Source organism: Telopea speciosissima, chromosome 3 (genome assembly GCF_018873765.1).
Source record: "Telopea speciosissima isolate NSW1024214 ecotype Mountain lineage chromosome 3, Tspe_v1, whole genome shotgun sequence".
Lineage (NCBI taxonomy): Eukaryota > Viridiplantae > Streptophyta > Magnoliopsida > Proteales > Proteaceae > Telopea > Telopea speciosissima.
Window position 1 is genome coordinate 18,432,916 of NC_057918.1, and position 16,246 is coordinate 18,449,161.

General features: G+C 35.6%; 1 protein-coding gene across 1 annotated transcript in view; it reads left to right on the forward strand.

Moving 5' to 3' along the window:
* Positions 1–16,079, forward strand: part of LOC122655778 (potassium channel SKOR-like) — a 42,033-nt gene extending 25,954 nt beyond the window's left edge. The window contains exon 14 of the mRNA XM_043850103.1: positions 15,772–16,079. Coding sequence (XP_043706038.1) covers positions 15,772–16,003 — 232 coding nt within the window. The 3' untranslated portion in view covers positions 16,004–16,079. The remainder of the gene's footprint in view (positions 1–15,771) is intronic.
* The last annotated feature ends 167 nt before the right edge of the window (positions 16,080–16,246 follow it).

Sequence of the window (16,246 nt, forward strand, 5' to 3'; positions counted from 1 at the left end):
GTGAGTCATTCGCGTACGTAAACATTCCCTGCACTCGATAATTCCCAGTTCCAGGACGGTTCCAATCCCAAATTAATACCCATATAAGGGTAAGTTAATTTTTCGGTCAGTTTGAAGCAAGGTTCTAAAACTCGGGTTTCGACTAGGTTTTGACCAGCCAAAAAACAAGTTCGTCTCAGTTTCGACCATATCTCGGTCGAAACTTGGGACTTTCTCCAGGCTAACTCGAACATTGGTTTCGAGGCCCAAAAATTATTTTTTTACCCTGATTCTTGTTGTGCTGCCTATTTTTTACATTTTAAACTCAATCCATACATTAGTTTCACATAGAGAACACTAAAAATGTTATTTGTGATTTTGATCCAAATTTGATATTGTATATTGTTCTTGGACATGGTATCAAATAAAGTTTGACCAAAACATAACTCCTTCAATATAAATGAGATTTAAACAATCTTGGATTTATTAGAAAGCTTTGTTTTGATAGCTCTCCAATAAGTCCAAGATTGCTTAAATCTGATTTATATTGAAGGAGTTATGTACTGGTCAAACATAATTTGGTATGCACGAATGTTGTCAAAATCGCTCTGAATGAAAATAGTTTTTTGGACTTCAAAACAAATGAATATTTTACTGTATTTTCGATTTTTTTGGTAATGTTTTACCATATTAAGATGTATGGGATTTTTAGATTTGAGAAAAATCCTAACATTAGAAAGTTGAAAATTGCACCTATCGTCGAAAATCCAAATTTTGTTCTTGAACTGGGGATTGACTTTTTTGCCTTTTGGAATTTTATTTTTTAACTATTTTTATTGGATTCAAATAGGAGATATTTGTTTATTTATGAATAATATCTTAAGTAAATGAAATACAAATCCAAAAGCATTTACTCAAGTGATATTAGACATAACTAATAGTCTGTCCTAATTTCTAGCATAAATACATGTCTGTCCTAGTTTCGAGCCAAGTTTCCCCTAGTTTCGATGGGCATATGTATTGAAGCCACCGAAATATGGTTCAAACTAGTCCAAACCATCGAAACCCGGTCGAATCCAAGGATTTTATAAAAATCTCCCTTTCAACTTGTCCCGAAAACCTAGGAAACCGAATTAACTCGGTGGTTTTGACAGGTTTCCTTCGAGTTTTTGTTCCATTGTTTGAAGTGAACTTAATGAAATAGAGCCAAAACCATCTCATCTTCTCTTCTATAGTTCTACTCCATTTTCATTTATTTTGGATAGTTTAGTTATCTCTGTTAAGTATATATATAATGGGAGCTAAAATAGAGAAATAATAATAATGCAGGTGGTATCAAGCATGGACACATTTCATATTGATATGGGCCATCTATTCATCATTCTTCACCCCTTTTGAGTTTGGATTCTTCAGGGGTTTGCCGGATTACTTATTCTTACTTGATATTTTTGGCCAAACTGCCTTTCTTTTCGACATTGTTATCCAGCTCTTCCTTGCTTATAGAGATGCCCAAACTTATCGAATTGTTTATGATCGCAAACTCATTGCTCTAAGGTCAGTCATCCTTTCTACACAATAAATAGCAGTTTTTTTATACTAGATTATACATACATGTATGACCAACCATCGATGTTCTGTTTTTTTCTTTTGTGTTCTTGACAGGTACTTAAAATCGAGATTTCTGTTTGATTTTCTTGGGTGTTTACCATGGGATGCTATCTATAAGGTAACACTATTTTACTATTCAATCCAATGGTTGCTCAGGCCAAATTCCCACACTAGCTAGGTTACCCAATACATGAATAGTGATCTATATACAAATTCTTAATGTGCATGTATCTAGGGTAATGATATAGATATGATCATTTACTTTATGAATTTTTATGTAGTATCTCTTTATATGTAGTATTTCAGTTTTGACTGTAAATGGTGAAGTGTGATTATATTTTCTGCTTCAATCAGGCTTCTGGAAGGAAAGAAGAAGTGAGATACCTTCTTTGGATTAGGTTGAGTCGGGCACGAAGAGTGACAGAATTTTTTGAGAAGATGGAGAAAGATATCAGAATCAATTATCTGTTCACCAGAATTGTGAAACTAATTGTTGTTGAACTTTACTACACCCACACAGCTGCCTGCATCTTTTATTATTTGGCTACCACATTGCCTCCCTCTAAAGAGAGTCAGACATGGATAGGAAGTTTAAAGATGGGTGACTATAGTTATTCCAACTTTAGGGAAATTGATTTGGCGAAGCGATACATCACATCATTATATTTTGCCATCGTCAGCATGGCTACTATAGGTAAAATTCTCTTGGCCTAACATTGAGAAAAACAAGGCAAAACATAAATTTAAAGATCTTTAGTGACATTTGATTTTGTCATGCAGTCATGTTTTGGATGGTGTGGGTGGGTTCATGTGACATAGGACCCCAATACTCACTTCACTGGTCAATTCTCCCCTAAAACAAGCAAAGAAAATTCTTAAAAAGTGGAGTTGAAAGTTCAAGAGGGTTATAGGTTTCAATGGAATTGATGGAAATTTCTATAAGTTTTTTTTAATATACTTTGAAATCATTTTTCTAATTTTTCTCTCCTTGGTTTGGAACTTGATTGATGAGAGATAGATTTGGGCTCCTGTATCACATGGGCTAACCATATATGTTTATATGACAAAGCATGATGGATTTCAACTGTCACTAACAAGTCATTATGCATATTTTGATATAATAAGTTAACTGAAAATATTCCAAGTTCATGAATCTGCTTCGCTTCCTCTTGTTGTATTATGGTTTAAATTCAATACATGTAAAATGTTTTCCCTCCTTTACTACAATGCAAATAAAGTGGAAAACATTTTAAGAGTTTCAGGAGTAGTTATCCCTAACTTTTCAAAACTAAAGCAACTGCAATGGCACTTACAACATATTGAGGATTCCAAAAGGAGCCACTACCATGCAAACCAATTTTTCTTTTTGGAATAAGGAACTCATTCTATCATTATCAGCTCCAACTGCATATGGTATGAAGGGATAATTTCATTGTTTTGACCTTTGTAGAGATGGTTATAGTGAAGCATGTGAACTGTATGCTCCCATATGTAGGGTTCTTCCTCTTGGTTTTTTGAGTATGTCACCAAGAAAGCAGATTTCTACTATCTTCATGCTCGCTTCCACCTCATTGATACTGCTTGAATACTATTCTCTTCCTTCTCAAGAAAGTTGAAATCCCCAAACACATCCAGCAAATGAGAGCTTGTAGAGCTTCTCATCGTCGATAACTGTTTCTGAATTATGTTTAATCTCATCATGGTTTCTGCTGTTTTTGTTTGGTTGTGGAACTTGTCAAGTCTTGACATCACCTTAGTGTTGTGAAAGAAATAAGAATCACGCTTGTTAGTTCAAGATTCATGTTGAACCCAGGAAATCAGTTTGGGCATTTGCCTACCTGACCTAACCAAACCAGGTTGTACAAAATGAACCTGGCGGACTCTCCTTTCCTACAGGTCTCCTAGCCCAAGCTTGATTCAACTCTACTTGGTTCAATTCAATGTATTTGGGTCTCTCTTGAAAAAAGGGTTTTCCTGGATCTTTGCAGCATATGAGAACAAGAGTCGATCAATCTCCTCTTGTTTTTTTAAAAAAAAAACCAGTTTTGAGTTAGCTGGCTGGCTGGTATAGGCTGGAAACCATTTTGATAGCCAAAGTCATGAATGAATATGGGGATTAATCATGGTTATAAAATCTAAATGCCCATTTCAAAATTCTACTTGGTGGACTCGTCAGATTTTGTTTCAAATTAATCGGTATGGATATTACTTGACCTTCAGAACATTTCAGACTTTTAATGCTAGATGGATATTTGATGCTTCACAAAGTTATTTATTTTTGAGAATTCTTGTGCAATGGATTTTTCATTGGGTATTGACAAAGAAAAGGCTGTTAAAGGGAGCTAAATTTAATTAAACCACAAAACGGAAAAAAGAAAAAAGATTGACAACCGCACATTTTTGTATTTTGTAGTACTATTGACTTGTTCATGGAATATGAAGGCTTAGGTATTTCTAAGTATGATATGAAAGCATGTCAGTGCTGCTGAAAGGCGCTAAATTAAGGAAGGCAGGCTGAAAATGACATGTATCAAGAATCAAGGTTGTGAAAAAATGATTGACAGTTAATGCATTAACCAGGGGTAGAGTCTGGATATAATGGAATGCAGGTACAGGATTTGTATAGAAAACCACAAATGTTTGGGATTAGGCCTGGATGATGAGGTGATTTAGTATGCAGAAGCAGATATTGCAAGTTTATGAGAATGGAACAGTGGACAAAAAGCTCTGTTATGTCATCTTCCTATGTTTTCCAAAAAGCTCTGTAATGTCATCTTTCAATGTTTTCTATAGTGAATTTTCCCAACCCCACTACATATAAAGAACCATTAAAAATGGTCTCTTTTTTTTCCATCTATTTTTGAAAAGCTTGTGGTTGGAAGATTGCAAGAAGAAGGATGAAAGTGGGATTCAATCCCAAGACCTAGCCACAGCAGTCCAAGGTCCTTACCGCTAGGGCAAGCAGCACCTTAACCATTAAAATCCATCTGTTATCCCTCTGCTTCTGTAATCATATAGATAATCTTTGATTTATTTACCACATTAGATCGCACCGTCTTTGTTCTTAGCATGTGTTTTTCATAGAAAGAAAGGAAGTTGAAAATTTTCTTTTCCTTTCTATGATCGAACCTGGTTATTCAATTATAAGAGGGATTTGGATCTAATACTGTACCAAGTCAAGTTTGGGTTTATAGTGGATTGAGAAAGGATAGGTGGGGAAGTAAACTTCTATAATTAAGTTATCTTAATCCTTTCTTAATCTGTATAACTCCAAATATATTGTTTGAATGAGCAAACATGCCTCATTTTATTTTCTTTCTGTTGTATTATTTACAAGTGGGATGACAATGGTTTTTTCTTGTGGTATTTGTGTTACAGGATATGGAGATATACATGCAGTCAATTTCAGGGAAATGGTTTTCATCATGATTTTTGTCTCCTCTGACATGATTCTAGGAGCTTATCTGATTGGTAACATGACAGCATTAATTGTAAAAGGATCAAAGACAGAAAGGTTTAGGGATAAAATGACAGACCTTATCAAGTATTTGAACAAAAACAAACTTGGAAAGGATATTCGTAACCAGATCAAAGATCACTTGAGGCTAGAGCATGAGAGCAGCTACACCAAGGCTGCTGTTCTCCAGGATATTCCTGTGTCTATTCTGGCCAAGGTATAAAACAGTAGTTGAATAAATACTATTGCTGACTCAGTGCTTGCAACTAGTGCATCCATTCTTTGCTTTAGTGTAGTTACATTTTTCCTCTTCCCTGCTTGAGATATTTCCAATGAAACAAACTGTGATATTGTGTATGTTCCTTTTTTTTACTCCTGCCCACTTTACATCAGAACCAACAAAGCCTTATGGAAAAATATGACCACATTTTCTTGGACTTTCCCTCTGGGTTGTACGAATGAAGAAAGTGTTCTTGCTGCATGATCATGTTCTATGTCACTTTTTTTTTTTTGGTAGAAATGTTCTATGTAACTTGGAACTCAGGTGACTTGGTTTTGCCAATAACCAATAAACAATGCATAAGGTATATATAGATCTATAACATAAGCTCTATAGTTAAACTAATAAAGGGTTGTAAATCATAAATATCAGAATTGAAATTTATCAGTTTCTTACTAATATAGATCACTAAGTTCACTAGAATTACTTGAGAGCTATTATAATGTCAAGAACAACTAGATCTGTGCGACAATTGGATCACTCTTTCTAGAGTGGTCCCGCATGAAAAAGATTTTTGCAGATACTGATATAGTTTCCTTGGACAGTAATTGATGCTCTTTCTGGTGGGTTTGGGGTCTATTCTGCACACATGTGAATTGAAATATAAGACAGATTAGATGTACCATGTAAATGAACCTTTTTGAGATGTAAATTATTTTGAACCTTTTTGGGATTTAATGATTATTGTTTTCTCTGTAATATATCTTATCTGAATTTTGGGAGTTCCTCCTTGGCTTCATGCCAGATCTACTTGTTCTAAAGAAATCTATACTTTTTTCATATAATCATTTTTCTTCCACCATTTTACTCAGTGCATTGCCGACTTGGCTGCTTGTTATATTATGATGTACCTATTTAATTATTTATTTTCTAATATAATTAATATTTACTGCTTAAACCATAACAAGCTGATCCTTTTTTGCAGATTTCTCAAAAATTATATAAGCCATTCATTGAAAAGGTTTCTCTTTTTAAAGGATGCTCCCCAGAATTCATCAATCAGATTGTAAGTGATTGATTGTGAATGTGAAAGACCAGCAATTGCATATACTTTACATGTAAATATAGAAGACATGATTTACAAGCATTGGTAACATCTATCTTTGAAGGCCGAATGGTGAAAGAGTGCATCTCATTGCTCTTTATCAAACAACACCCAACTAACCAAGTTATCACTTTGAGTACAGTATTCAGCAGCATTAATTCTTTAATTTAGAATAAATGGCCATCTTGGTTCCTAGTGCTTTGAAAGAATTTTATCATGCTACTCATGTTAGTCTTTTAAATTCTTTTCATTTGCTATATATCTTTTCTTTCTTCCCTTTTTTTTTGGGGGGTGGGGGGGGGGGGGTGGGGGAGGAGGAGAGAAATAATTGTAACCATTTGTTTTTTGCACCTACGAGTTTGTGAATCATACTATATTTTTCTGGCATAATTTATGGATATTTTTGGATGTTCTAGACTTTGTAGGTTAAGAACCTAAATGAATCTTTCTCTTTCTAAAGCTTTTAATTATGTGACAAGGACATTCCTCTTTTTCATTTTCTGTCCAGTTTCATATGTATCATGTCAAAAACTGACAAACATTTCAACACTTCTGGACAACTGATTCTTCTCACCCCCCATAGAACAGAAAAAAGATATTTTCTGCCGAGGGAAAAAAGGGCGTATGCAGTGCACGAGGCTCCCGCCATAGTGGGGTCTGGGGAGGGTCATAATGTCCACAGCCTTACCCCTGCTTTCATAGAGAAGCTGTTTCCAGACTCGAACCCATGACTGCTTGGTCACAATGGAGCAACCTTTACCATTGCACCAAGGCCTGCCCTCTGCCGGGGAAGATACATAATTATATGTATTGGCACGCAAGGAAATATATAGTTGGTCCTTAGTTGTTGCCTATGCAATAAACATAATACACATGGACATTCTTTATGTCAATATTTTAGAGTTGCTGTGTTAGACATCAACACAAATGTTCATGTTCATGTCACTTTAGAGAGAAGTTTGGAACCTATTGTGTTTTGGTCCAAAAAAATTTTGCTGAACGAATACACTCCATGCTATCAGTGTCATGTAAATAATCTGGCCATTTTCAGTAGTTCATAGATAAACTATCAACCCACAAGAAGTCTGTCCTGATAACAGCACCATTAGATGCTTTGGAAATACGAATCATGAATAGTATTATCGTCCGTGATTGAAATAATCTCAAATCAATACTATGGGAAATATATTACATTTCACGTAATGACCATTTGTCATTTTAATTTTATGTTGGCTTCATGAAGGATCTCCATTTTATCTATGGGTTGAAAGAGCTAATGGAGAGGCGAGAGAAAGACGAACCAGAATCCTTTTCAATTCAACAACAGAAATATCGTCGGGTTCTCCACTTAATACTATTTGTTGTATACTCATTTTCCATTGACTCAAGGCCTTCAAGTTGGTGATCTGAGACTTTGCCAGTTGCAACTTTGTTTTCACTGCTCCAACAATTATCTACTTGTACATATCATATGGCCAATAAAGGCAGCCACCAAGAGGGGTCATTGTGCAGCTAAAGATGAAGATTGACCATGTCCAATCTCCTGTTCTTTTTCTTTGGTCACTGTTCCCTGCTAATCAATAGTGAAAGCTATTTCAGAAAATCCTCAGATAAAACCAAACATCCAAAGAGCTATTTGCTTTTTGTTCCACTTTTTGAAGTGCATTTTGGTAACCATGAGGAAATTTGATGTATATTGGCAAGTGAACCTAAGAGATGGTATTTTGGTCTTTGTTGGTAATGATAAAGGAACCCAAGCAGCTGTAGAATGAGTTGTTGTTCCATTTTTAATAAGTGAACAGTTGGGTTTCAATATTTTCAGTGGTTAGGTGTTACTGCCTGTATGTTTTTGTATGGCTCTATTGATGACACTAAAGTGCATAAATAATTAGATTAAGAGACAGTGTCTATCTCAGAAATTAGTCATACCCAGCAGAAAGGTCATTCAGAATGAAAGAGACAATGTCTATCTCAGGGATAGGGTCTCTTGTTGCAGCAAGAGAGTCTCATGATTGTTTTAATTAGAGCATTTTCTGAATATGGTCACGTGGTCCAAAGGTATGTCTTTCTGGTCAAAGGCTGCTGGAGAAAACAAGTTTGCAAATGCAGTTACCTCTTTATAGGTAGTGAAGCCCAAACTTCGGTCAGATTCCCTTTGGGATGAGTTGTGTAGTATGCCAGGTTGAGTTTGCATGTATAAGTTCTTCTGTTTCCCCATGCAAATTCTTACTGGTTAGTGGTTCTACTATATTCTTGAACATTTCTTATTTGGAAGGTGCTATGTCCAAAATCCAAATTTGGATTTTCTTTTATTTTACAGTGGAAATTTTTTTTTCTTGTGTAATTCTCAGCGTCAATTTTAAATATAAATTAATCCTAGATCCTAATAAGTTGATAGAAACTGGTTTTATGTCCTTTTCCTCTCACACATTCTTCTCTATCAGGTAATCAGACTCCATGAAGAATTTTTTCTTCCAGGCGAAGTGATTATGGAACAGGGCAGTGTCATAGACCAACTTTATTTTGTTTGGCATGGTATACTGGTATGAATTACTCATCCTTACAATTCTTGTTTCACTGTATAAGAGCACAGGTCTATTTTCAATATGTTATTACTGTAGTCTGGCCCAAGGCTATCTTAAACAAAATTGTTACGTTGAGTGTAAGCAATAATGAGGTGACTTGCCTATTGCTTTACCTCAAGGTAGCCTGAAAGAATGCCTTCTGATCAAATTTATTTTATGCCTTTTCTGAGTGATATTTTTTAAAATGAGCTTTTGAATTCTGGTATCCAATTAGTTATATCATTACTCCCATAGAACATTTGCTTTTGTTGGCTACTAGCAACTACCATCCCATGAACTCTATACCGTGGGAGTCTAAGGATATAGTTCCCATGTTTTCCTCATGTATAAATTTAGGTTAGTTGTCATCTTTTAGAATCCTTAAAGTATATCCTTTCTTTGTCACTTTGTGTTACAAATTGTATTTTTCTTCATATGTTACATTGTGTTACAAATTGCACTTTTTTCATATATTATATCGATTTCAAGATTTCCATTAGCAAGACATCCCTATTTGGTATTTCTGCAATTTCTGCAATTCGTTATCTAATCTAAGATAATTTCTGTTCAGGAGGAGGTTAATATAGGGGAAGATGCATCAGAAGAGGCTGTTTCACTGTTGCAACCTAACAGCTCATTTGGGGAAATTTCCATTATCTGCAACATTCCTCAACCTCATACAGTTCAAGTCCGTGAACTATGTAGGCTTCTACGGCTTGATAAACAATCTTTCACAAACATCCTACAATTATATTTTTTTGATGGAAGGACAATCTTGAAGAACCTTCTGGAGGTAATTTTCCGTGACCATGTTTTTTAAATCCGATTTCCTTTCGTTCGTTTTACATTTTTTTTCTCTCCATGTTAATTCCTTTTTTTATTTAAAATGTTGTCAATAGAAGCTCTTAAAATGCATATAGGATTATAGGGTATTAAAGAAACCAAATTATGTTTATTATGCTTTACAAGGAAAGTGTTTTTTGTAACTCAACCTATGACATTTTACACTTATTTCATGGGAACTTCAAATGAAAAGAATGCATGGTGAACATTTCTGATAATCTATCAAATAACAGGGAAAAGAAAATCTTCGGTTAAAGCAATTGGAATCTGACATCACATTTCATATTGGCAAGCAAGAAGCTGAACTTGTTTTGAGGGTAAACAATTCTGCATATCATGGAGACTTGCATCAGCTAAAGAACTTGATCGATGCTGGGGCAGATCCAAATAAGACAGATTATGATGGAAGATCACCATTGGTAGGTAACTTACATAGGGAAATTCACAGTATCTTGTTGATTTGGTTGGTTGTTTTATGCCTTAATTAGATTGCTGTGCATCTGAGTGAGAGCATTCATTAGTTGGTTGGAGTGTTAGGAGTATTATTTCTGCTAGAACCAGCAAATCCATCTCTTAGCCAAGGTTTACCAATGTGCTTTGGCATTTATTAGTTATGCCTACTTGGTCCAGCCTTGAAATTAACTACATCAGGGAATCAACAGAGTATTAATTTTTAAATCAATGTAATTGCTAGGTAATAGGTTGCTAAAATTCTGAGAATTCGTCTCTTTTTTTTCTTATTTGGTACTTTGGATGTCTGCCAAAAAGAATTGGAAATTCATGCCATAGGCTCATCCAGAGTTTGGTGGATTCATGTCACTTAGAGTGCCACTTACATAAATGAAGAATGTTAAGGAAAGATATTTGTCTCTCATATTTTAGGACAAAAACCTATGCAAAAGAATTTATTAGGTCTAAACCTGATACTCCAAACAAATATTTATCCCACTTTCTAGAGTTATGACCCAAAGCTGAGAATGATGGTCATTACTTGATGCTGAAGTCAATGTGAAGGAAACTCCCACTGACAAAACGCTTCCTGGGTATGCTTTCTTTTCTGGTTTCTGTATTTTCGATCTCCTTTATCTGTTTCTCCTTTTCTTGATCAAATTAGCTTTGTTGTTTCAACAGACATATCTAACCATGTTCATGTGGTCTAATTGCTTCTGGATATTGTAATAACGGAACTGTGCTTAATCTTTTTTTCTCTTTTGTAAATTCCCCATAAGATTTGTTAGCAACAATTTGTATTTCTTTAACATACATTGGAGCTAGTGACTCTTCCCTATCTTCCTTGTTTATTTATTACCTGATTTATTTTTTTTCATTTGGGGAGGGAGGACCATTGACAGAATCTTTAGAAAAAAACATGGTCATCTTTTTCACTTTTTTCTTTTTGTTAATTTTTAGCTTCAGGGACTGAAAATACTGCGAGTCAGTATATGTAGCTGATAATCATGTCATTATGGTTGGTTGCATATGCGAGCATAGTTCTGTTTTTTCATCTAAAACGTGAAATGGTAAGCTCAATGGTGGATACTGGCCTTACAATCTCGTTGTTATAGTCACGGTTCTTCCATTTTAAGGAATTATTGGTAGGATTAAAGGTTACAATGATTGATTTCTCTACATAAGATTTACACTAAAGTGGCAGTTCATGTTAGAAATTGTGGAAGTTTAGGACCTTCTCTAGTGCATCCCTCTAGATTGTTAATGTTTTCCCAAAATTTGGAAATTTAACTAGGAGAACCATGAATCTGTGAATTTTTTCATGTGGACAAAATTTTGTGTTAGCATTTCATATTAACCTCCTATAAATGGCAAAGTCTGAGTTAAGGTTCCAAAGTTTTGTTGAAATTTTGAACTATCTTAAAAACCTTCTCCATATTTACTAGTCTCCTTTAGACTAGATCCCACTTTCTCAAAGATTTTAGACTCTCGACTGTCCTCATGACAGAAGTTTGATGTAGAATTATTATTCATCATTGGACAAAGGGAAGGAATCAACTTTCTCAGATTCAGATGGCATATGAGGAATATTCTCAACATTCCATATGGGACCTTGCTTATTGTTTTTGAGTCTCAAATTAACAGGAAATGGATCATTGACGAAAAAGTAGCCTCCTAAAGTGCTAATCGGAAATTGATACTGCTATCAATTAGATTATCTAGGTTATATACATTCTCATTGATGTAGCATCTATTTGTCTTCTCCACTTAATTACCTGAAGGCATCACAATCCTTATAAGGTTCTCCTTTGATTAACATTATAGTATTGTTTATTGGAATCCTCAAAGGGGCCTTGGCCTGCTATATATACTTGAGACATCAAGATGACATATTGTCTTAAGTATGTCTGCCAGTGATGTATGGCCCATGACTTCAGTGTCTACATGCTATAATGTCTTTAGCATATCTGTCAAGGAACTAGATGTTAGTATCCATGGATGCTTATTGATCCATTCACACTATTCACGCTGAATGTCAAGGGATATTTCATTAAGGTTTTTCTGTATTCTTTTATGTTCTATCATGTATTTCATTGCAATGGCCTATGATAGTAGTTGTTAATATGTAGCCCTCACCTTCATTTTTAAAAAAATTAAAATGTAGCTAGAAAAACACATACCATAAATATTTATACTCATGCTTGTTTTAGAGTTGGCAAAGGTTAACTGTTGTTTGATTTTGAGCCCGTGGCTTAATTATTTGACGTAGTGCTCAACACAATTAGGTCATGCATTTGATCCTGAATTATTGAATTAATAGAGGAAGTGATATGAATTTTTGAGATGTATCCAATAGGTGAAAAATGGGTTCTTTTAATCTTTTATCTTGAGGTTATAGATGCTCTGTGATTATTGTAGGTGTTGTAACTCTACTGTTCGCCAGTGTCTTTTTGCGTACATGTCTTGTCTGTGTGTATGTGCACCTCTATCCTGAATAAAAAGAAGTTTTGATCTCAACAGCATCTTGCGGCGTCAAGAGGATATGAAGATATTATATTTTTCCTTATTCAAAAAGGTGTGGACATTAATATTTCAGGTAACCTTAATTTTTTGGTTGTTGCATTCATGTCCTTAAGTTTTTCATACTCCTAGCTAGATGGTAGATGCATTGGAAGAACATCGTAGTAATATTAATTTTAATATTATAGATAAATTGGGGAACACACCCCTACTTGAAGCAATCAAGAACGGACATGATCGAGTGGCTTCTTTGCTTGTTAAAAAGGGAGCAACATTAAATATTGATGATGCTGGTAGCTGTCTCTGTAAGGCTGTTGCAAGCGGGGATACGGACTACCTAAAATTATTGTTGTCCCACGGCATTGATCCAAACTCCAAAGATTATAATCACAGAACACCACTTCATGTAGCTGCAGCAGAGGGGTTATATTTAATGGCCAAAATACTGATAGAAGCTGGTGCCAGTGTCTTATCTAAGGACAGGTATGACCTGAATATTGTTATGATGACTACATAAGGAATTTTTGACGTCCATGTGTTCATGCCTATATAAGCTTTTCACGATACCTTCCCTCTCCTAACCAGTCATGCCCAGGTCCCGATCTGACTGTATTCCTATCTGATTTTCAGATCACTGGCACAAACCCAACTTATTAGTCAATTTTGAAGATACAAGATGGAAATCCAGAACGTCTCAAACCCTCCATGTAGAACTTTCTTTTTTATTTGACTTGTCAGTTAAGTATAGATCACGATCATAGCACTACCAAAGTCAACAGTAATAGGATTTTCTTGTACAAACCCGGAATAGAATGTAAAAAAAATGAAATCTGGTATCTCAAAGCAAAAAAATAAATTTCTATTTGACCCACCAAATCATAATCAAAATTAATAGAATTAAAAGATAGGATCACTTGGTGTGGATGACACACATGGCAAGAACACAGATTGAAACATCAAGATTTGACCCCTTGCCGAGCCAATCCCCACAATCTGCTATTATCTTTATTCTCTTGTCCTCCTCTTAGAAAAAATTGATACTGATAAGGGTGCTGGAAATGATATTTATGTAAATTGACGAACAACCGGACAGCATGCTCTATTTCTCAATTTTGGCATCATACTTGTTCCTTGATTTTTCACTTCACTAATAGTTTCAAGGATTGGGGGGATCAGATCTGCCAGATCACCCAATCCGGATTGGGATCAGAGGTCTCCAATCCGGCTGATACCTCTAGAAATCAGTCAGGGTTCGGGCTGTATCAGCTGATCCGGATCGGATTGGCCGCCACTTGTTAGAAAAACAACGCCCAGAAATGGGATTTGCAAAAGAAACGGAAAAGAAGAGAAGAACAAACACACAACACAAGGATTTTACGTGGTTCACCCCCAAGAAGGTAGGCTACATCCATGGCCGGTGATAGAACTGGTTTCCACTATTTCTCTGAAGCAAGTTACAATACCCTCAGATCTCATTCACTTTCTCAACGAGATAATGACACTTTATAGAAAAGCCCTAACCCAAAAAAATACAGAAATGTCCCTAGAAGCCCAAAAGACCCATCCGGTCAGGGTCGCACCTGAACCTAACATAGGTCAATATACGTATCAAATCGAAGATCTCGACGAGCTCTACAAGACACATGGCCTTTGGCGATAAGATATGCACTTTTTAGGGTATCCGGACGTGATTCAAGGCCGAAACAGCCCTCCGAAGATTTTGCACTGCACTTTCTGGACTGAGATCAGGCTTCACCAATAACACCACTGATCCAATCTCCAATACTGATCTTTAAATCCTTGTCTCTGCTCCTTTTGAGCCACAGAAGTGTAGGTATGTGGTTGGCACCAAAACCATCTTGAAAACAACCATCCTAGAATTTATGCCACTATGCTCATCAGTCCTCGATCAGGTCTAGAAGAAGAATTTTGCACCTTCCATCATCTTTTACATTCTAACAAAGCAAGCAATGATTCCTGAAGTCTCTTACTAAGACGTGTTTGTTCTAATCACCCTGGTGAATGGTCTTCCAGTCAAATGGCTGTGACCTTAAGTAGGATATAACATATTTCACGTGAACAGTTGCATCGAACTTTGTTTGGATGATTATACCAGATTGACAACTGAATTTAAATCATATTTTTAAAAGCCAACTGGACATCAAGCCATTGAGGGTTATGTTTTTCCGTTTTAACCACTGGTTTTACTTTTCAATTGGTTGTTGTTCATCATGAAGCCCTCATCCCTGAAATCACCTTGGATTGCCAAAACTATGTTCCTTTTGGAAAATTTTTTATGTCATTTGGTGGCAAAGAAGCCGGCAGTTCACGAACTCTATCACTAATCTGGACTTTTTTGAATTCTAAATGACTAGGCACTTCAATCTGTACTCTTAGATTGATAGCTATTTTGATTTTCTGGATGAGAAGGTTGCTTCCTAGGTGTTGTGCAGTCTGGTCAAATTACCATCTTTTGACTTTGATTTGAGTTTGATTGGTTTGCTTGAAAGCCACCTCAGAAAACTTCAGCAAATGATTTCTTGAGAAGTGTCCCTGTCATGGTATATCCTTGACAATTTAATCTTAATCAGGCACTTGAAAATGAAGTACAAGTCAAAGGACTTCTGGTCTGCGTCGTTTGACTGGTAAATTTTATGAGCAAAAGATGTAACTGTTTTTTCCACCACTTGCAGATGGGGGAACACTCCTCTTGATGAAGCCCATATGTGTGGCAACAAGAATTTGATCAAGCTCTTGGAAGATTCCAAGTCTGCTCAGTTGTCTAAGTACCATGATTGCTCTCAAGAAATCCAAGGTACTATCAACACTATATTTCCAACTTCCCTCCTAATGATAGAAACTGGATGATGTGATGAAACGGCTAGACATTGAAACGAGCCAATAAAATTGTACTTTGGCTATTAGTCATTCTAAAGTTTTCATGATATATTTTAATTTTCACTTGCTCTTGTTATTGTTGTATAACAGTAGTTTCGTCCCCAGAAATTGATAAATTGCAACCAAAGAAATGCACAGTTTTCCCCTTCCATCCATGGGATCCAGAGGAAAAAAGAAGACCAGGAATTGTTTTGTGGATCACACACACTATTGAAGAGCTCATCAAGATGGCATCAGAAAAGCTAAAATACTCAGGTGCGTCCTGTATTTTATCTGAAGATGCGGGTAGGATCCTCAATGTGGATATGATTTATGATGGTCAGAATCTGTATTTGGGTGGTGAAACTTACTGTACATGAGAAGTTTGCATGTTGTCATTTGGTATTTCGTCAGCTTGGCCTTATAGTTTGGATATTATTCAACAAAAGTCATTTTCAAGTGGATGCCATTTTTCAGCATTTATTTACATTTTGCATGAAAATTGTAAATTTTTTTCTTATTTTGCAATGTCACTTTGCATTTTACAAGAAAACAAACAGTGGAAAATTTTCCTTTTCCACCTTTTACAAGGAAACAAACTGAGTTATTGAAATTTGAATTCA